This window comes from Microtus oregoni, unplaced genomic scaffold, assembly GCF_018167655.1.
Source record: "Microtus oregoni isolate MIOR12 unplaced genomic scaffold, Mior012 000034F_ref0000314, whole genome shotgun sequence".
NCBI classification, from domain to species: domain Eukaryota; kingdom Metazoa; phylum Chordata; class Mammalia; order Rodentia; family Cricetidae; genus Microtus; species Microtus oregoni.
The window spans coordinates 13,568,757-13,590,416 of NW_024543093.1; the positions used below are offsets into that span (position 1 = coordinate 13,568,757).

The following is a 21,660-nucleotide window of genomic DNA, read 5'->3' on the forward strand; positions in this document are numbered from 1 at the left end:
TTAACTTATTTGGTATCTGTCCCTCATCACTAGGAAATGTTCCTGTTTGAGGCTTCCTGTACAGCACAGTGTGCGGTCCTGAAGACTGAGAATACCTCGACACTTGATACTGTGGGTTATCTTCTCGACCTGGGCAAAGTAAGGTCTCTGTCTCCCGTTCAAGATCTGTTCCCACGCCTCACCCGCTATCCTTCCTGGACCATTGCTTCCGGGTAATTCTGTTTTCCCCGCACTCAGTCAAGAAGTGCATTCCTGACAAATTCTTTAGTTGGCACATTGGGACCTAGTTCTTACTCTGCTTCCACTAACTCGGGACACTTCCTGTTATGGTCCTGGGTTTTCTTTAAGGGCACTGAATCTGGGCTGTTCAGAGCCAATCTGTGCACTATTTTATATGGAATAAAACTAGGATCCACTGACTACACAGGGAAGCGAGTCTGTATGCTAAAATCTCAAATGCTGTTCCCCTTAAGTGCAATTATCCCTCAGGCTTATTCTAAGGGGAAAGCCTGGTTTAAGATTGGATGTTGATTTTTTTGCCCCTCCCCCCACCCCACCCCCCCCACCCCACCCCCACCTCCCCCACCTCCCGCGACGGGAAAGGATGTTGGCCCCGCTACTCTTGAATAAGAAGGCGGGTTCAGCATCTTGCGCCAATCAGGGACGCTGTTACTTCCTTGCTGGAAATGTCGAATGAGGAACAAGAATGTCCCGCGGTTTCCGCCCCTGGCTCCATTTTTGAATCCCAAGTAGCTTTTGTGAGGTGTGTGACAGCTGGCTTCCGTCGGTGTCACCTATTCTGACGGCAGGCCCCTCCGAGAGGACCTCTGCACGCGTCCGGAGCAGGACATGGTGAGTGCGCGGTGGCTCCTGGAGTCGTTGGTGCAGCCTGGCGCCGCCGACCGGACGGTCCCTGGCGCTGTGCAGCAGACTCAGGGGTGGAGTCTGGCACAGGCGGAGCCGGCAGCCGGCTGTGCAGTCTGCTCATGTCCTGTTGCTGCGGTGCTGGCTTCATCCCAGTCCCCAGCCTGTCGTGGGGAATCCGCGGGACTGGAGACTGGAGTTCGGACTGTGTAGAGAAAGGACGCGGGTGGTGAACGTTGCTGCCCGTCTGCCCTGGCACACTCGTTTCCGACCTGTTTTTATCGTTTTCTGTAATCTCTTTGGTGTTGTATTGGTTTTGCTCGAGGCTGCTTTTCCAAACAGAAGGGGCCTGTGCCGCAAGTTTATTTTTATTGTATTTTTTATTTTTTCGGCCTTGCTGTCCTGGAAGTCCATAGTAGCTGTCGATGACCTTGAAGTTGTGATCCTCCGTTCACCTCCCAAGTTTTAGGGTTGCGAGGAATGAATCACCACACTTGGTTTAATGTGGTGCTGGGGAGGAAACAGATGGAGGGAGTCTCTGCATATTAAGCAAACACAACCAAGTGAGCCCTGCTGCATAATTTTTAAAGCAGATCGTTTTTCTCCCTCAGATTTAGGCATGAAGATCCTAAACCCTTCTGAGTTTCCTGAGCAGCAGCCGTGGCACTGATTGCTTAGCATAACCCTCTTGTGTCTAACACTGAATGCATTCTAATAAGGTTATTGAAAACTTTGTTTGAGACAGCATTTTTCTATGTAGCTTTTGCTGGCCTGGAACTTGCTATGTAGATGAGGCTGGCCTCTGACTAACCAAGGTCAGCCTACCTCTGCCTCCCAAGTGCTAGGATTAAAGGTGGATGACACCATACCCAGACTTTGGGTATAAATGTTCAAATATGTTATCGTAAATTTTGGGCTGTGTATTGTGATGTCTCCTTTTTCATCTCTCATTCTATTAATTGGGCTTTTTTTCTCTCTTGTTTAATTTGGCTATGGGCTGTGAACCATGTTTATCTTTTCAAACACCAACCTGTAATTTTGTTGATTCTACTTTTTAATTTATTTTTTACATTTAGTTTGCTTTACTTACCATGAATGAGTGTTTTGCCATCAAGAAAGAATGTGGATCATGTTTGCCAGGTGCAGAGAGGTCAGAAGAGAGTATTAGATCCCCCCTGGAAATGGAATTATAGGTGGTTCTGATCCACGATGTTGGTCCTGAGAACCCAGCTGAGATCCTCTGTAAAGGCAACCCATGCTCTCCTGAGTCATCTTTCCATCTCGGAGGGATATTTTTTTTTTAAATTCTCACTTTTGTTTCATTAATTTCAGCCTTGATAGTCATTATTTCTTCCATTTAGTGAATTGGAGTTTGGGTTCTTGTTTTCCAAATAGCTAAGGTCCTTCTTTTGGTTGTTCATCTGAGATCTGATGATATGAAAAACATATATTTTGTTTAGTGTGCTCATGTGTGTGTGTGCATGCCAAAACTAGTGAAACGGAGGTTTTCCTGATGTGTACAGAAAACAGCAGCGTCAAATAGGATGTTTTCCGTAGGCCATGCTCTTGAGATGTCCAGAGTGAAGATCTGAGAGGGGAAGGAGGGAATCCCTCTTGTGTGATTTTGTTGTTGTTGTTACTGTCTTTTGGGGGGTAGGGAGTCGGTTTGGTTTTTTCCAAGACATGGTTTCTCCGTGTACACCTGGCTGCCCTGAAACTCAACTCTACACCAGGCTGACCTCTGCCTCCCCAGTGCTGAGATTAAAGGTGTGCGCCACTACCATCCAACCTCTCGTATACTTTTTTTAGGATAGGAAAATGAGTTATAAATGAACTTCTTAGTACTGTCTTCATTGTATTTTATCTGTCTGCTCACATCATGGCTTCATTTTCATTTAATATAAGGAAATACTTGATCTCCTTATTTCTTCATTGACACATTCATCATTCAGTAGTGTGTTATTTAATTTCTATGAGCTTGTAGATTTTCTGTAATTTCTGTTGCTATTGGCTTTCAGTCCTATTGCATTGTGATGAGCTAGAATACGAGACATTGTTTTAGGTTTCCTCTATTTGTGGAAACTCGCTTTGTATCCTCATATAGAGACTTTCCATTAGATGCATAGAAGTGTGTGTATTCTCTTGTGTTTGAGTGGAATATCCTTTATGTATTTAGCTGGTCAATCTGTTTTATGGTGTCATTCATTCTGTTTGCTTGTTTGTTTATTGTCCTTTTGAGACTCAGTCTCAATTATGTAGCTCCAACTGGCCTCAAACTTGCTGTGTAGACCAGGGTGACCAGTAATTTATGGAGATCTACCCGCATCTGGCTTCTGAGTGCTGGGATTAAAGGCATACCAGACCATAGCTGACCTCATTGTGTCATTAATTACAGATTTTCTCTGTTTTTTCTTGCCTAGTTCAATAGTTGATTGGTGAGTTGGGTATTGAAGTCACTGAGTATAAGCTGAATTTGAATTACTATGTGACTTTATACGTAGTTGTTTTGTGATGACATTCTATTGGAGATGTGACCAGTCATCTGTTCAAGCCAGACAGGAAACCAACAATAGACTAAAGTATGGCTACTACCAAAGTCCAGCTTGGTGAACCAGTGAGTTTCATTGGAGCTATTACAGAAATATAAGTGAGGAATTACAGGGTCAGAAATGAATTAAAGACAGCTGCATTACCAAAGCCAACTGTAGCATGGGCAACAGCTCAGGAATGCCAGTCATCTAGAGAGCCTTGCAAGCCTGTGGGCTGTTCAGCAGGTTGGGCACTGCTCTTTGCTGATAGTTCAACTGGTCTGACTCTTTACCCAGCAGGTTGGCTGGTCTCTGCTTTTTCCAGGCTTCTCTGTTTGTAAGAAGGAACCAAACTGAAGCCAGTTTGAATAGAACTTCCATTTTGAATAAATGTCAAATGAAGTTTAACTTTCCAAGACCTTCCTGGGTGACCCAGATCCTGGTTGGCAAGTTGAGGCATTAATGCTGGGCAAATTGTCCAGCCACAGGAGTAAGACAACCAATGAGAAGAAATATCCCTAGGAAAGCTCCTGTTCCCTGAATTCTGATTGGTGGAAAATGTAACTGTAACTTGACACAGATGTTTGTGTGTTTTATGCTTTCAAAGCTCTGTAATGTTCTGCTTCAGGGTCACAGTTCTGTTCCCAAATCTGTTCTGCATCCCTGATCGATCAGCAGCAGCTTGATTACAATAAATATTAGTTTTCTGCACTTACTTGTTGTTTGAATTATGTTGCATTCGATCAGACCCCATAACATGCTGGTCTGAACCTCTTCCAGGATCTCCGCTGCTCTGAGAGTCTTTGTCTGGAAATATCTTTTTGAGACAGTGTCTCACTGTGTAGCTTTGACTGTTCTGCTAATCATTATGTTAACCAGAATGGCCTCGATCTACCTGCCTCTGCCTCCTAATTGCTAGGATTAAAGACATGCACCACTATGTCTGATTATTAATAGCTCTTAATGTTAATGTCTTAATTCCTGCCAGGCGGTAGTAGCACACACCTTTAATCCCAGCTCTTGGGAGGCAGAGAAAAGCAGATCGTTGGGTTTGAGGCTGGCCTCATCTACACAGTGAGTTCCGGCACAGTTAGTGCTACAAAGAAAAAGTATGCCTCATGGGGAAAAAAAAATCTTAATTCCTACCTGATAGTCAATAATGGATACCATTTCTGTAGGGTAAAAGAAATTTAAACTGGTCTTCCATGCAAATGAACCAAGAAGGCATAGCTATTGTGTATCTGATAAAATCAACTTCAAACCAAAACTCTTCAAAAAGAGATATAGTATCATTTTATACTCATAGGAACACTCGTAAGAGGAAACTGAACATTAACATGCACAACAAACACAGGTACCCAATTTTGTAAAAGACATACTACTAGATCTAAAATTACAGGTAATATATGACTTCAGTAACCTAGTCTTATCAATTGATTGATTCTTCTGGATGAAAAGCTAAACAAATCAGTGAAACAAGTAGACATGTACTAGACCAATACAGCCAAACACTGAAGAATACACAACCATATTCGGACAGGAAGAGATCTCTACAAATATAGAGAAATGGTAGCCTATTTGTCAAGTGGACTAAAGGTGGTTATTATCAGCAATAGAATTACAAAAAGTACAGACTCTTGGAAACTGAGCAACATTCTACTAAATCATAATTAGATCAAGGAACAAATCAAGAAAGAAAAATTTAAATTCCTAAAATTAATGAAAAACCACGGTGTAAACAAGTCTATGAAACAGAATGAAGACAGTTTTAGGTTTATAATATTGGTGACTAACATTTAAAAAAATTGATATCTCACAAATTGGTAAATTAATGATGCACCCAAAGTTCTTGGAAAAATAAGAAAAAAAAAGAAGGACGTCTTCATGTTTTATTTCTTTGGAGTCAGTCTTTCTTTTTCGATCCTTTTTTTTCAATAATTTATTTTGATACAAAATATTGTAGCCCAGGCTGGCCTCAATCTAATGATCCCCTTTTGTAGTTTCATGACTATCAAGATCGTAGGTATGCATCTCAATGCTTGGATTAACCACCTGTAATTATAGGGTCATTGGTAGCAAATCTTAAAACTTAACAAACGACTGAGGTTTTTCCATGCTCATCAGTTTTTCACATAACAAGGCATTATTCCCTATTGAGGAGTGTTAGCTCACAGAATCATAGCCAATGTATACAGTGAGAGAAGGGAAAGGAACGCTAGAGAGGGTCAGAAAGTGCATGAGTTGCAAGTACAGGATCAGCAGATATGTCAGCAACTTCCATCCTACAATATCAGAGCACAGCCCATTGAAAATGACCTGCTTTGCTGCTCCTGTTTTTAGTAATTTTAGTTCAAGGTCTTTCTCGATCCCTCTCTTCAATAACCTTCCTAAAATATCCAAACTGTGGGTGTGAACAGGGTTGGGTTACCAATTATTATTGAAAGGAAGATTTGGTGGCTGAGCATGCACAGAGGGTTCTGCATTTTGACTGAAGGGGACATTTGGAAAGCCTTGCTCCTTGCATATGCCTTTCCCATCATGCCTCTGATTTTAATCATATGCCTCATTCACAGGCAAAGTGCTAAAAAGACTTTCCTTAGATGCTAATTTTGAAAACACATTGTGACTAAGGTACATGAGCCCCAAAATGACACATAACTTTCAGGCTATTTTCCACTGTTAGCAGATGTGTATCAAAATGCAATTGAAAAGATATAAGGGATTAATAAGGAGTCTGAGGGGCTAACGCATTGCCATCTTTTTTTCAAAACATGAAACCTGATAGGGGATGTGGTCCAAGGTTATATACAGATGATTGTTCAAAGAATACTCACAGGGTGTTGGGTGCAAAACCCAAGTAAAGTCTCAGGTTGTTTCTCTTGTTCTGTCTTACTATTCTCCCAGGGCCTAGAATTAATTTCATACCAATTACAGCTGCTTTCTCATCATCTCGTGTCTTAAAATTTTAAGCTTGCTCCTACTCTTTTCACTTACTGAAGTACTTCATTATTTTTCAACATAAGTTTTTTTAAGTTTCTGGTCCCAGGGCAAAATGAAGCTAAGTTCTTGAACAAAATAACAAAGTAATGCCCCCCACACACACCTTAGTTCGAAACTAAATCCTTGTTCTACTCTGAGCCTTCCTGATCTGTGCCTCTTCTGTAAGCATTTGTTTCATCATTTTTGTATGTATAGCATCTACCTAAATGATTCACTCAGATTTGCTTTTTCTAATATGCTGATCACTCTCTCTTGTTCACTCTCTTTCTCTTTGCCTCAAGAAAAAACCAAGACACACACACACACAAACACACACACACACGTTCAAATTGCCCAGAGAACCTGGTCACGCTTTTTTTCAACAATGGCCCCACTTTTTTGTGTCTGTTCCTATATTAGGGTTTTCCTATTATTGTGATAAACTATCTAACAAAATGAATTAAGGCAGAAAAAGATTATTTCTTCTCATACTTGAAGGGTTCAGTAAATCATGATAAAAATCTTAAAGCAAGAGTGTGAAACAGATGGTCGAATCATCTTATGGGATAATGCTTTTGTATACTGTAAAGATTTGTCACTCATTTGGTTTAGTAAAATGCTGATTGGCACATAGCCAGGTAGGAAGTGTAGGTTGGGCCACCAGACTAAGAGAATTCTGGGAAGAGGTAAGGCAGAGAGCCAAACACCATCCAGGCAAGGAGGAAGTAGGATGAGAATGCCTCATTGAGAGAAGGTTCCAAGCCACATGGCTTAACATAGACAAGAATTATGCTTAATTTGAGTTCTAAGAGCTAGATAATAATAAGCCTGAGTTGTATATATTTAATATAAGCCTCTGTATGTTTCTTTGGTACTTAACACTGCAGGACCAAGGTATAGAAACTTCTGTACATAACCACAATCAAGAATGAGTGCCTGGATGTTCAATTCATTCTTCCTCTATTATAATCCTTCATACAAGTCAGAGATTGCTTCCACATACCGTGAGTGGTTTTTCTCACATTAATTCATGTAATCCCTATAATTCCTCTTGTTAACCTTTATCTGCATAACTACTTAGAAGTGTCTTCTGTAGCACATGCACTCGATGGCTCTGCCTCCTGTCAACCTGTCAGGTAAAACCGCCCATCCTAAAATGTTTTAGGAGCCCATAACTTTTGAGGATTTGGCTGTGAACTTCACCTCAAGTGAGTGGACTTTATTGGATTCTAGTCAAAGGAAGCTCTACAGAGATGTAATGAAAGAAAACTATGAACCTGATCTCCATAGATAAAACACACTATGATTCCTTAGCTTATTCATTCAGACAACTGTTTCCTGCTTATGTGTATAGTGGTTTCTGGCTTGAAATATCAAAAGGAAACATGGAATGAAGTTAAAGTGCCTGGTCACATCATAAAATTTAGAATGTAATAAATTTTTATAATGTTGACTAAGTCATGATTTCTTTGGGTTTACTTCTAGAGAAAACACATGAAGAAAATATTGAAGAGGACTACCAGAGTCTCAAGAGAAATCTGGGGTAACTTATACTCAAGAGAGAGGAATTTACATCAAACATTTGGGGATGATAAGATACCTGAGAACCTAGTATATTATCTAAATATATCTCATTTTAAATTAATTTTAATGTTGATGTTTATAAAACTGCAATTGGATGTGATCATTCTGAATTTGAATATCCTGTCTCTGTAATTTCTGAATGTCACCAAAATGTGCTGCATCATTTAACGATGTAAGAGCCTTTTCAGTGATTCGTTACATAAAAACGTCCTCATACTCAGAAGTATTTGATGTCTTTTTATGATGCTTTCTCAGGGCTTTATATATAAGGGATGTTTGTTGTTGTTATCTTGGTTTTTTAGATTTATTCATTTTTTATGCATGCTTTGTTTGCATGTATGTCTGTGTTCCACATTTATGTAGTACATGTGTAGTAGAAGAGAGGGCCTGCTTTTGGTCCCGGCCGCCTGGCTAGCAAACACCCGACTTAATCACACTGAAACTGTATTCATTAAATCACTGCCTGACCATTAGCTCTAGCCTCTTATTGGCTAATTCTCACATCTTGATTGAACCCATTTCTAATAATCTGTATTTCACCAAGAGGTCATGGTTTATCGTGCAAGAATCACCATGTCTGACCTGGCCGCTGGCTCCATGGTGGCAATCTCTATCTGGCCTTCTTCCCAGCATCCAGTTCTGTCTAGTCCGCCTACCTAATTGCTGCCCTGTCAAAAGGTCAAGGCAGTTTCTTTATTCAACCAATGAAAGAAACACAAATACAGAAGGACCTCCTACAGCATTTCCCCTTTTCTGTTTAAACAAAAAATGAAGGCTTTCATTTTATCATAGTAACAAAACAGTTATCAGCAAGAATTATGGTTATAATTTTTATATCTACTTTATCTTTTATCATAACTAAGGAAAACTATGACTATAATTATCTATCTATTCTTCAGCTCTATCAAAGACTTCATATTTTCTATGTAAATTGGAAGTGCATTATAAGCAACTTCCAAAACTCTAGAAATGACAGAGACATCTTACTTCCTGGACAGTCACTCAAAGTTTTTCTGTACCTTTGGGCCATCCATCTTCAGCCAACAGGCCCATAGTAACCAGCAGACATTCCCATGAAACAGGAAATTTTAAAGATAGCTTAGTCACTTTTTTCTGTTTTCTGCAGAATGTCTTGGAGATTCTTTTATGAAACAGGAACCCCAAAGGATAATCTCATCTTTTGGCAAGTTCAGCAGTCATCTCTCTGCGGTTTCTTTATGTCCTATTTATGCAACAGTTCAGGCAAGAGCAGTTTCTTGCCCAAATGGCTAACCAACTCCATAAGGAGCCTCTTCGATGCCTATCTTCTTCTTGAAGTAGATTTATGCTACCAAGAACAGACACGTCTCATTGTCATGAAAAGTCATAGCTCTAGCCTCTTATTGGCTAATTCTCACATCTGGATTTAAACCATTTCTAATAATCTGTATTTCACCAAGAGGTCATGGCTCACAGGAAAAGATTAAGCATCTCTGACCTGGCGGCTGACTTCATGGTGGTAATCTCTGTCTGCTCTTCTTTTCAGCATCCAGTTCTGTCTACTCCGCCTACCTAATTGCTGCACTATCAAAAGGCAAAGACAGTTTTTTTATTCAACCAATAAAAGCAACACAAATACAGAAGGACCTCCTACATCATACATGAATACATTTTAACCTCTTCTAAGGGCCAAAAAAGGGTATAAGACCTCCCTCTCTAGCTACTGTTTATCTTAACTACTGTTAAACTGCCTGCTGGGGCAAAGCTCCCACTGTACTGTTGAGCATGATTACAGGATGTGGGATTTGGTCCAAATGCTTGGGACTATACTTAGGTGTAGCAGGAGTGGCAGGCTGCATCCCGGCTAGCTTAACCCCCGAAATAACCACATGGAAATTGTATTAATTAAATTACTGCCTGGCCCATTATATTTAGCCTCGTTTTGGCTAACTCTTATATCTTGATTAACCCATTTTTATTAAATCTGTATATCACAATATCACTGTGCTTACTGACAAGATTCTAACTTACATCCATCTCAGGCTGGAGATTCATGGTGTCTGCCACACTGCCCTTCTTCCGAGCATTCTGTTTTGTCTGCTCTGCCCACCTAAGGGCTGCCCTATCAAAAGGACAAGGCAGTCTCTTTATTCAACCAATGAAAGCAACACACAAACAGAAGAACCTTCTACACCACTTAGGGCCTGAATAACAGTATAGTCTCAGCTGGCTGAAATAAATCCTTTTAGTTGGATATTTTAAAAAAAAAAAAAAAGGAAGAAAGAAAAAGAGTGTGTAAGATCCCCATCCCCTGGTGCTGCAGTTACAGACAGTTGGGAGCCACCTGTGGTGCTGGGAACCAAGCGTGGTCTCTCTGGAAGACCATCAGTCCTCTAAGCGTCTGACTTACCTCTTTAGCCTCAGAAGAGCTTTTTTTAATTTCTTTTTATTGCTGAGATAAACACTAGGACAGAATCAGAGATTATAGAAGGACACTGCTTACTGGGTTGCTCCTCAACACTTCCTCACCTTCATTTCTTATAGAACTCAGTCCCATATGATAATAATGGGTGGTACCACAGCAGACTAGGTCCTCACATATCAATTATTAATCAAGAAAATACCCCCACAGACTGCCAACAGGCAAATCTGATGGAACCATTTTCCCAATTGAGGCTCCCTCTTCTCAGATTACTGTGGCTTGTGTCAAGTGGACAAAACCCTAACCAGCACAATTGACTCCTTGTGATCTTGACATACAGATTTACCACTATTACACCATAACTTTTCCTTTCCTGTTTGTCCCTATGATCTCATGTTATTATAACAATATAAATCAGAGCATAACTGTAGGAATCCCACAGTCTTAAAAAATTACACACTTTAAATATTTAGTGTCTCTTAAATCCAAAATGTCTCCTCTCTTGGCTCCTGTAAAATCAAGTATATGATATACACTTCTTATTTCAAAAGGAAAGAAGCAGAGCACAGGTACAATTAGCTCAAAGCAAACCCCAAATTCAACATTGTTAATCATATTCTGTAGCTCAGTGTCCTTCATCTGGGCTTCACTCATGATAGTCTAGTCTTCAAAGGGCTAAGGGGACACTTTTCTGTCCTGCTATCCACAGCACACATCACTTGACTCCTAGACTCAGCCTACCTCAAGTCCATAACTGCTTCTGTCCTTGGCAGTCATTCATGGTGTTGGCATCTCTCATCTGCTAGGATCTATACAGATTCCAGCTTCCCCTCATTAATCAAGATAGCTTCCCTTTAAAGTTACCTACAAGCCAATCTAATGGAGTCATTTTCTCAACTGATGTCCCAAAATAAACACTAAAGATAAACTCTGGTGTTTACAAAGCAGGCCCTCCATTTCATTTCTATGTCTAGACAGACCTAGGGGCTCCTTCTATCCACTTATTGAATTTGGCCTTAGCATCCTGAGTCACAATATCTAGGCCTTATGTCTCTTTCATCAACAAGGAATGCTATTACTTACCTTCAACAAATGTCCAATGAATTGTATGAATATTCAGCATTGGGTCCACAGGGTCCTGCAAAAATGGAGATAGTTCACCATAGTCTAATGAACCGGAAGCAAACTTTATTCCAGGAAAAAACAAGAAATTAAAAAAAATAAATGAACATGGGATACCAAAAGCTTATGAGCTAGCTGAGACCACAGTCAGAGATGCATTGGGAAGGCTGTGGCAAAGGCTGTTTTTCGAACTCCTCCTTTTATAGTAAGTATAGGCAATAACTAAAGAATTTTTACAATCTCAAGGTAAAATTCAGATTCAGATTGCCCTTCTTTGCAATTTACATTGCTCAGTTAAACTAGTGTATGTGTTTAGTCCATTGTTTTTCCTTGGCATTCCTTAATAGTATTTACAAAGGTGTTGTACCTCCCCGGACACTGAGAGTTTTGCTTAGCAGGGAAGGGTAGGGGACAGTATAAGACCAAAAAGTCAAAAGTCACATACATCCCATCCTTTAAAACTTAGTTCAGCTCACATCAATTTCTGGTCATGGGTGGCCAAGAGGGTTATCTAAAAGTTGATCCTCAGTTTTCAGAGCAACCCTAATTTTGCAGAGGACTGCTTCACGCTTGCAAATAGAGTTATGGGTTGTAAAGTTGAGTAACCCACTGTTAATAGTTAATCCTGTAGATTCTGAGAAAGCTGCTGACATTGTGCTTTCATTCTTTTAGGCTTACAACTTTGTATTTCTTTATTTCTACATTCTTATTTCTGGAATCTACATTTTGATATTCTTATTCTTGGACTCTTCATTCAGGAAGCTTCACTATTGCCACCTTCTTTGAATTGTATTTAACTTCTGAGGCTTGTGGTTTTGGTTCTCCATGATATTCCCTTCTACGGAATAGCAGGATACCTTGATATACAAGGAATGGTGAAGTTTCCCTGGTCTCCTCATGACAAAAGTTGTACATTTGTTACAGTGTTGAGACTGTGTCGTTGCGGCCTTGATGTTCCCGTGATGCTGTGCAGGGTGTGCTCTGACTTGTGTCCTGCACTAGCTCCATCCTTCCTACAGCACTGGAATTGCATGCAAAGTAGGCAGTTATGCACAACACCTCCTGCCTTTCTATTATAGGGAAAATACTTTGTCATAGGTCACATTCTTCCTGGTGGTGAAAGGCACCTGGAGCCTGTACTTCTCCAGAACTTGCAGCCCAGTCAGGTTGGTGACACTGAATCCAGTCTGTGGTGTGAAGGAACCTGGGTGGAGTCATGTCTTGCCGATGTCTCTTACAGGCGTATCCGTGCTGCTTTAGATTTTTCTGATCATCACCTTTGTGATTTTATATTTTTCTTAATATGGCTCACGAACACCAAGCCACACTTGGATAAGATAAACAAATGATCTGTTTAGGCTTCATACCCCAATTCTAAACTCCTCATTAAGTGTGTGTGTGTGTGTGTGTGTGTGTGTGTGTGTGTGTGTGTGTGTTTATTATTGAGATCATGATGATAGAGGATTCAATTGTTCTCTCTATAAGACTGGGTAAAATTTTCAGTCACAGAGAAAGAGAACTTTAAATTAGGATTTTTTTTTTCCCCAAACATTCCTGATGGAAAAGCTTTGGTGTTTGAAAAGCTGTTTCAGACTTGTCCAGGTTGATCCCTGTGAAGGGAATCATGGCCTTGGAACTGGCTTGTTGTTTGGTTTACCTTAGGCTGCTTCTCTAAGTAGAAGGGATTGCATGGATGAGCTTCCTTGAAGAAAAAAACATACTATTTCCAATGTCAGATTTCAGGTTACAGAATGAGTACACAACAAGCTGGAAAGAATGCAGAGTCTGACTTCCACAGACCACACTGGTCATTAACACAGACAGCAAATGTCAGCGAATTTTTCAGCTGTGCAACAGGGACAAGCTGCCTGGGACCCTTTATATGACCCTTAAAGGGGCTTGGGAATGAGAAAGTTTATGCAGCTTACTGGGCTGTGCATTCGTTTGTAGTTGGTTTTTCCTGAAATTATTTGCCAAAGGGAGACAGAGTGTCTCAGCAGACATTTCTCTCCTTGAATGGTTGAACAAGGCAGGCTGCAGTGTCATAGGAATACTGTGAGTATAACCAAGGCACTCTATCAAATGGAATATTTATTTGTACAGTATTATTCATGGACCTGAGTATTAATTTTTTTTTTACCATTTTAGGTTGTCATTGTCTTTTACCCAGTTTTCCCATTTATTTCTAAATCATTCTTTTCATGTTACTCTGAATGGGATTTTGTACCTGATTTTTCTCTTTAGTCCCAGTATTGATTGGAGTAGATAAATATTTTTGATTATTGAATGTTGATTTTAGATCCTATTATGTTACTGAAACTATCATATGTCACAAAAAAAGTGAATATATTTTTCCAATATATGGGAGAAAAAGGAGCCAAAAAAGCAAAAGCAAGTCTCTGTTAAAGCCTGAAACTGATACAGAAGAGTAAAGTCAAGTGGAGAAGGGTGGAAGAGAAGATATGGATATAAGTGAGCCTGAAGAGAGGCTAGAGGGGAAAGTTAAATCCACTTCAAAGCTGTTAACTGAATCCTCTGAAGAGGCAAAAGAAAGAAGCAGCAATACCAGGACTGAATTAAGTTGAGGTCGCTTCTGGGAAGACAAAACAGGCATTCATTGTGTGCTGTAGAAGGAAAATCAATTTCTGGAGCTTATGTTCAAAATAAAGAGTGCAAAGAAATAGTGCCTCAGGAGAAAGAGGGAGGGGAAATAATGAGCGTAAAAAAAGGCAAAAGCAACTTCATAAGCTCAGCCTGTTGAGGCTCCAGAAAAGCAGAGCACTTCCACGAAGGGAGAAGCTGAAACAGTAGATTCTACAGTCAAGTCAGACGTGGGTGGGGAGGAGCCAAACGATCAGGTGTCTGCCTTTGAGAGTGAACTAGGAACGGCTGTTCTTGAGCAATTGTCAGGGCAAGATGAAGTGTCACCAGTGGTGGCTGCAGAGGCTGGGTCAGATGTCTATGAGAAGCCAGGGCAGGAGATTACAGTTCTTCTGAACAATGGTTCAGTTGATGGACCATCAGCTGTAGGAGATCAGACTCCTAGTGAATCACAGACTTCTGCAGAAAAACTAACAGAGACTAAAGATGGTACTGGTGTATAGAAGGTCAAGGCAGAGCTGGTTCCTGAACAGGAGGAAGCTGTGCTACCTGTAGAAGAGTCTGGGGGAGCTGGAGATGCGGTTGAGACCAAGGTCGCCCAGAAGGCCATGGAGAAAGCACCTGCAGACAAATTTAAGAGAGCTGCTAATGAAGAGACACAAGAGAGAGTCGAACAGATGAAAGAGAGTGAAGAAACTGAAGGCTTGGAGGAAGAAGACAAAGGAAATGACAAGGCTGAAGAAAACACAAATGAATCAGTTCTTGGAAACAAGTTTTCTTCAAGAAAATGAAGAGGAGGAGATTGATAACTTAGAGCTTGCCTGGGATATGCTGGATTTAGCAAAGATCATTTTTAAAAGGCAAGAAACAAAAGAAGCCCAGCTTTATGCTGTACAAGCCCATCTTATACTTGGAGAAGTTAGTGTTGAATCTGAGAATTATATCCAAGCTGTGGAGGAGTTCCAGGCTTGCTTAAGCCTCCAAGAACAGTATTTGGAAGCCATGACCATCTCCTTGCAGAGACTCACTACCAGTTGGGTTTGGCCTATGATTATAACTCTCAGTATGATGAGGCAGTGGCACAGTATGGCAAATCTACTGAAGTCATTGAGAAGAGAATGGCTGTACTAAATGAGCAGATGAAGGAGGCTGAAGGATCATTTACTGAATATGAGAAAGAAATTGAGGAGCTGAAAGAACTGCTACGTGAAATTAGAGAAAGGGTAGAAGACGTAAAAGAGTCAGCACAGTGGGATGTGCATGTTAAGAGGGAACACAGCCTTTCTCCCAAGGGAAAGCGGTTTTGTTCATCATGTATTTTTTCAGTTTTGGGGATTCTTTTTGTATAACTTCAATAAAGATTGTAGGCAACAGCTAAAGCTTTGATGGCCTTTTCTTAAAAATTGGCAGAATATATGCCTTGGGGCAGTAGGTTGTTTTTGTGTATGTGTTTAGTTTGTACATTGCTGTTGGAAACCCACTTCCTGTATAATGTGGAGGTGATCAAATGTGGCTGGAAGCCTTTCATCTTCTTCTGGTGCTATGTTTCTATTTCCAAATACTTGCTGAATTCCATTGTCTTGTACATTTCTTGTACACTTTTATACTACTTTTAGTGACTCTTTAAAGCCTTTGTCTTATTTTTTAAAACTGTTTCTTTTTATGCCTGTCTGTCTGTCTGTACTCTTTGTGTGCTCTCTCATTGAAGGCTATGCACATGTTTGAAACACACTGTGTCTTGTTTAGATGTCTTTTATGTCTGAGTTTGTCCTTTTGTGTATCTGAAATCCATTTCAGAGAAGGAGTGTTTTGTTTTGTTTTGTTTTGCTTTTTTACATGGTAAGGAATATGGTTGCTGAAGCCCTGGATTCTGACTCTGCCTCTCAGCCTTTCAATATGGTGTAGGTACATTTACCATTAGCTCTGCAAACCATGCTCACCACCCCAGCTCCAGCAAGCATTTGCTGCAAGCTTCTCACAACCCCATAAGTGCTCCACACCAGGACCTCTCGAAAGAGCCAGAGCCATTCCTGATAGCAGCATGATCCTGGATGCCATGTATTAAAGCAGCAGTGTCTCTCTTAGCCATCAGCAAACAGACACTATCTGAAAAAATATGGCTACCAAAGAGCTCCAATTGATTCCTGTTTTTGTGGGTCCAGGAGCCCTTTTTTTTTTAACACTTTCTTAGGCTTTACATAGATGTATGTTTCCAAACATTGGGCATCATTATATAGCTACAAATATTCTCCATTCCTCTGGTTGCCCCAGACCAGTTTCTCTCCACCCACTGCTTCCTGCTCACTAGCTCCTACAGCTGCTTATGAAATAACCACTCTGAGGCTTAATATTAATTATGTGCTCCTTGGCCTATTAGCCTTCTTAATAGTTAACTCTACATGTTCAGTTAACCCATGTCTATTAATCTCTGTGTCACCATGAAGGTGTGGTTTACTGGGAAAGTTTTGGCATCTTTCTCCTTCAGCAGCTTCATGGCATCATTTTGACTCCACCTTTTCCATCCTCTATCTCTGCTTGGATTTCCACCTTGCTATACCTTATATCAGGCTTTTCCTCTGGCTGTCACCAATTATTCTGAGGAAAGTGACTTAAGGCAGAAACAGTTTATTTCATATCGCAATTGAAGAGTCTCATTTTTAAAATTAAGAAGTGTGAAGCTGCAATTAAATGACACACTAATAAATAGTAAATGAGGCAGTGTGTCATCAAGTAATCAAGATAGCATCCCATATTCTTCAGTAAATCCTATTTGTATAATGATTAGAAGTTTTGTAAGAAACATATATACAAGATGATTATGTATCCTTTCAGTCCATCAGTGAAAATCAATCATTCTAATTAATATATGTACTCTTAGATTCCAGTAAATATTGAGGATGTGGAAGTGAACTTCACCTCAGAGGAGTGGGCTGTGTTGGATTCAAGTCGAAAGAAGCTCTACAGAGATGTGATGAAGGAAACATTTTTGAACCTGATCTCCATAGGTAAAAGTACTACATGCTCCCATTGCTTATTCAGTCAGTGAACAACTGTGTCCTTGATGTGGGCGTCCCCTTTGTGTGCTGTGAGTACCATTAATAAATGAAGACCTTTGGTCTGTTGATAGGGCATTACTTAGCTAGGCGGTGCGGACAGGACTGAATGCTGGGAGAAAAAGGGTGGAGTCGGGGACGCCATGGATCTGCTGTCAGACATAGATATGCTAAGACTTTGGTGGTAGGCCACGACCTCCTTGTGAAATACAGATTAAAAGAAATGTGTTAAATGTGTTAAATTAAGATGTAAGAGTTAGCCAATCAGAATCTAGAGCTAATGGGCCAAGCAGTGATTTAATTAATACAGTTTCTGTGTAATTATTTTGGTTCTGGGCAGCTGGGCCGCACTAGTGGCTTGATCTATTCAGCATGTCCTACTTATGTGTGTTATGTTGGTACTGAGTTCCTGAAGTGAAAATGTGGTGAATTTAGTGTGTATACCCATATCATAAGAACTAGGTTGCAATAATTTTTATGTTGAATATGACTGTTATAATGTATTCTCTGGATTTTATTCTAGAAAAAGCACTAGAAGAATATTTTGAAGAGGACTCTAAAGATCTCAACAGGAATATGGGGTAATTTATATTCGGTAGAAAATAATTTATATTATACATTTGAGATTCACGGGACAACTGAGAACCTGCCACATGCTCCAAATATACCTAAGTGAAAAATGATTCTGCACAAATTCCTTGAATGGAGCACTGAACCGTGACATTCAATATTTGTGTATTTCATGTATGTAATCTATTAATATCACAAATATGTCACATGAGACTGAGCCCAGAAGAAGGTTTCCAGTGGATTATTACACAAAACATCCCATTATATGCAAAGGTTTTACTTTCTGTTCATACTTATGAGGCTTTGAGCATCAGTACTGTGCTTGGTTTGCTTTCTTTTGCTGTGACTAAAAAGAAAAAAGAAAAGACCAACTCTGTGGTGGAGGACAATTTTATCCTTCCTGTCACAGTCCCTTCATAAAGGGAAGCCAAGGCAGGAACTGAAGCATGGCAGAAATCTGGAACCAGGCACTGAAGTACAAGTGAAGGAGAAATCCTGTTTACTGGAGTGATCTTCATCCCTAAATCAGCTACGTGCCTTACTCAACCTTAGCCCACATCTCTACGGGGATACCACTCATAGTGAACTAGGCCACTCCATCTCATACAGAGATCAAGACAAAGCTACCAGAGACATGTCTAAATGTCAATCTGATAAAGCCATTTTCTGCTGTCTAGTTCCTTCTTCCCAAATGTGGGTTCTAGTTTGTGTCAAGTAGATCAAAACTAACTAGCATATACATTTCATACACAGAGCCTGATCTCCTGCCCATGGGAGATACCAAACATAATTAACCCCCCTTAATCAGGAATGTGAAAATGCTCATACAGATGTTGTATCCAGGCCAATCTGATTGAGTCATTTTTCAATTGAGGGACCCTGTTCTCCTATGACCGTAGATGGGTATAGATGATAATTAGCTAACTCTCACTGGCTGAGTATTTAGAATGCTGACATGCCACAGTGGTTCACCACTTCATGTGCCTGTCATTTTGTCTACAAACACCAGGACTTTTTCCTTTCTGTTCACTCCTTTTATAACTCTTAATTATTTTATATCTTTTCGTGTCTGAGTTATGTTTTTGTACAACACCTTTGACAAAAATTTTGTGGAATGCAGAAAATGCAAGAAATTCTTCATATCAAGTGTATCAAAATTTATGAAATCTTCACATGAATCCTTGTCATTATATCTGGTTTACTTACAAATTGAGAATTGTTCTTAACATCTAAACCTATGATACAGCTCCTTTTAATTGTTCGAGAAGTAAAGTCAGTTCCCTACTTCTTCACACATGGCAGGGTCTTTTCGTGCAAAACATATTGTCATTGACATTGATACCATTATTGTCTTCCCTCTGAGATAGTATTGTTGTGTTCCACACAGGCCAGCCTCCAATATTTCTCCTGGGTTTCAGTATTGCTTTTCTCATTTTTTTTTTTTTTTGCAGAATTCAGAGGATTGAGAAAGACCATGGATATGAATGTCATACTGAGTGTGATAAAAACCAGCAAACTATTCCTGAGATTATAATCAATAAAGACACGCCATCCAGAGTAAGAGCTCATGAGACTCCATTACATGTAAGAAACATTATTGGTCATTTATCCTTACATGGGTATCTCAGAGGAAAAACTAGAGGGAAACCACTCCTGTATAAGGGAGCTGTGGAAAAAGCTTTTACACATAAGAAACATTTGAAAGATATCAGTTATTCAGAATCTCTTCAGGTACTTGAAACTTCTCCTAAAGAGAAACCCTGTAAGATTCAACAATGTAAGGAAGTCTGTAGGAGTCTGTGTTTAGATCAGTCTCAGGAGAGAACTTATACTAGAGATAAACTCAATGAGGATGTCTTCATGAGATACACACAGGGACAGAATGATGAACAAAACCATAAAGAAGTGAAACAATTTGTATGTAATCTCTGTGAAGAATCCTTCATTAATTCCAGTGACCTTACCATCCATGAAAAAAGTCATATTGAAGAGAAAAGAAACATTTGTAGGCAACGTAGCAAAACATTAAAATATGCACCATGTTTTGAGAAACAAAAAGTAACTCACAAAGAAGAGAAGCCATATGATTCTATACATTACGGAAATGCCTTCACCCAATTCAGTCATCATAACAGTCATGAAAGCAGTGACACTGGACAAAAGCATTATGCCTGCAAGCATTGTGGAAAAAATTTCACCAGTTCTTCTTATCGAAACATTCATGAAAGAATTCACACTGGAGAGAAACCTTATGCATGTGAGCATTGTGGAAAAGCCTTCAATAACCGCAGTAGTCATAACAGACATGAGAGGAGCCACACTGCAGAGAAACGTTATGCGTGTAAGCATTGTGGAAAAACCTTTTTTTGTTCCAGTAATCTGAATACCCATGAGATAATTCACACTGGAGAAAAGCCTTATGTATGTAAGCATTGTGGAAAAGCCTTCAACCACCCCAGTAGTCGTAACAGACATGAAAGCAGCCACACTGCAGAGAAACCTTATGCCTGCAAGCATTGTGGAAAAAATCGTTTTTCTGACATAGTCATGTGAATATCTATAAAATTACTCACATTGGAAAAAAACTCTTAAGTAAGTAAGCATTGTGGAAAAATCATTTAATAACCTCAATAGCTGTAACAGTTGTGGAAGGAATCACACTGCAGAGACACCTTATTCATTTAGGCATTGTAGAAAAGGCTTCACCAATTTCAGTTCCTTAAAGACTCAATGAAAGAATTCACATTAAACTAATTCTTAAACATTTAAGCATTGTGAAAAAGTTTACCTTCTCCGATCACCTGAACATTCATGAAAAGATTCACACAGGAGAAAAGTCTTGAGCATGTAAACATCTTGGAAAAGTCTTTAGTGACCTCAGTAATCAAAACAGTTATGAATGAAGTCACACTTTAGAGAAGACTGCCTGCCTGAAAGGATCAGTTTGTCCTGGCAGGACGGCCCAGAAAGCCGGCATTTTTAAACGGTGGTGCAGCCTTCCTGCAACAGCTGAAAACCGAAAAGCATGCATTCAGCTATTCATCAACACTGTTTAAGTGCTTCGTGGCCGAACATCTTAAAAGAGCTGCAGAGTTTTGCAGCTAAAGCTTAGTCAGGAAGCCTCTCTTAGGTGAGAGCACTTGCTTGCCTCTAGCAAGCAGAGCAGACCTGAGAAATTGCTGCTACCAAGAAACCATGCGCAATGCTGTCATTTTGTTCTATAATTACCTTAAGTGTATTTTGGCTGTTTATAGGTCTTCTGTTGAGAATTCTCTGTTCATTTCAATACCCCATTTTTAATTGGGTTATTTAGAATTTTAATGTCTAGTTTCTTGAGTTCTTTATATATTTTGGAGAACAGACTTTTTCTGATGCGGGGTTGGTAAAGATCTTCTCCCATTCAGTAGGATGCCTTTTTGTCTTAATGACAGTGTTCTTTGCTTTACAGAAGTTTCTCAGTTTCAGGAGATCCCATTTATTCATTGTTGCTCTTATTGTCTGTGCTACTGGGGTTATACATAGGACGCGGTCTCCTGTGCCCATGTGTTGCAGTGTACTTCCCACATTCTCTTCTGTCGGGTTCAGTGTGGTCAGATTTATATTGAGGTCTTTAATCCATTTGGACTTGAGATCTGTGCATGGTGATAGATACGGATCTGTTTTCATTCTTCTACAGGTTGACATCTAGTTATGCCAGCACCATTTGTTGAAGATTTTTTTTCTTCCATTGTATAATCTTGGCTCCTTTGTCGAAAATCAGGTGTTCATAGGTTTGTGGGTTAAAATCCGGGTCTTCGATTCGATTCTATTGGTCAGCATCTCTGTTTTTATGCCAATACCAAGCTGTTTTCATTATTGTAGCTCTGGAATGGAGTTTGAAGACAGGAATGATAATGCCTCCAGAAGTTCCTTTATTGTATAGGATTATTGGAGGGGGGAGGGCCTTGGATTTCCCACA

The 21,660-nt window shown here is 39.9% G+C and overlaps 1 protein-coding gene and 1 pseudogene across 4 annotated transcripts in view; both read left to right on the forward strand.

Moving 5' to 3' along the window:
* Window positions 1-659: 659 nt before the first annotated feature.
* The window catches only part of LOC121432366 (zinc finger protein 709-like), an 87,559-nt gene continuing 66,558 nt past the window's right edge, over window positions 660-21,660 (forward strand). The window contains exons 1-6 of one of the 4 annotated variants that reach the window (XM_041630285.1): window positions 660-852; window positions 7,259-7,375; window positions 7,857-7,914; window positions 16,958-17,084; window positions 17,656-17,713; window positions 19,154-19,286. In XM_041630285.1, coding sequence (XP_041486219.1) covers window positions 17,051-17,084; window positions 17,656-17,713; window positions 19,154-19,286 — 225 coding nt within the window. In that variant the 5' untranslated portion in view covers window positions 660-852; window positions 7,259-7,375; window positions 7,857-7,914; window positions 16,958-17,050. Of the gene's footprint in view, window positions 853-7,258; window positions 7,376-7,856; window positions 7,915-16,957; window positions 17,085-17,655; window positions 17,714-19,153; window positions 19,287-21,660 lie in introns of those variants that run through there. The other 3 variants (XM_041630286.1, XM_041630284.1, XM_041630290.1) reach the window with 3 other exon arrangements.
* LOC121432296 lies at window positions 12,063-15,428 on the forward strand (annotated as a pseudogene).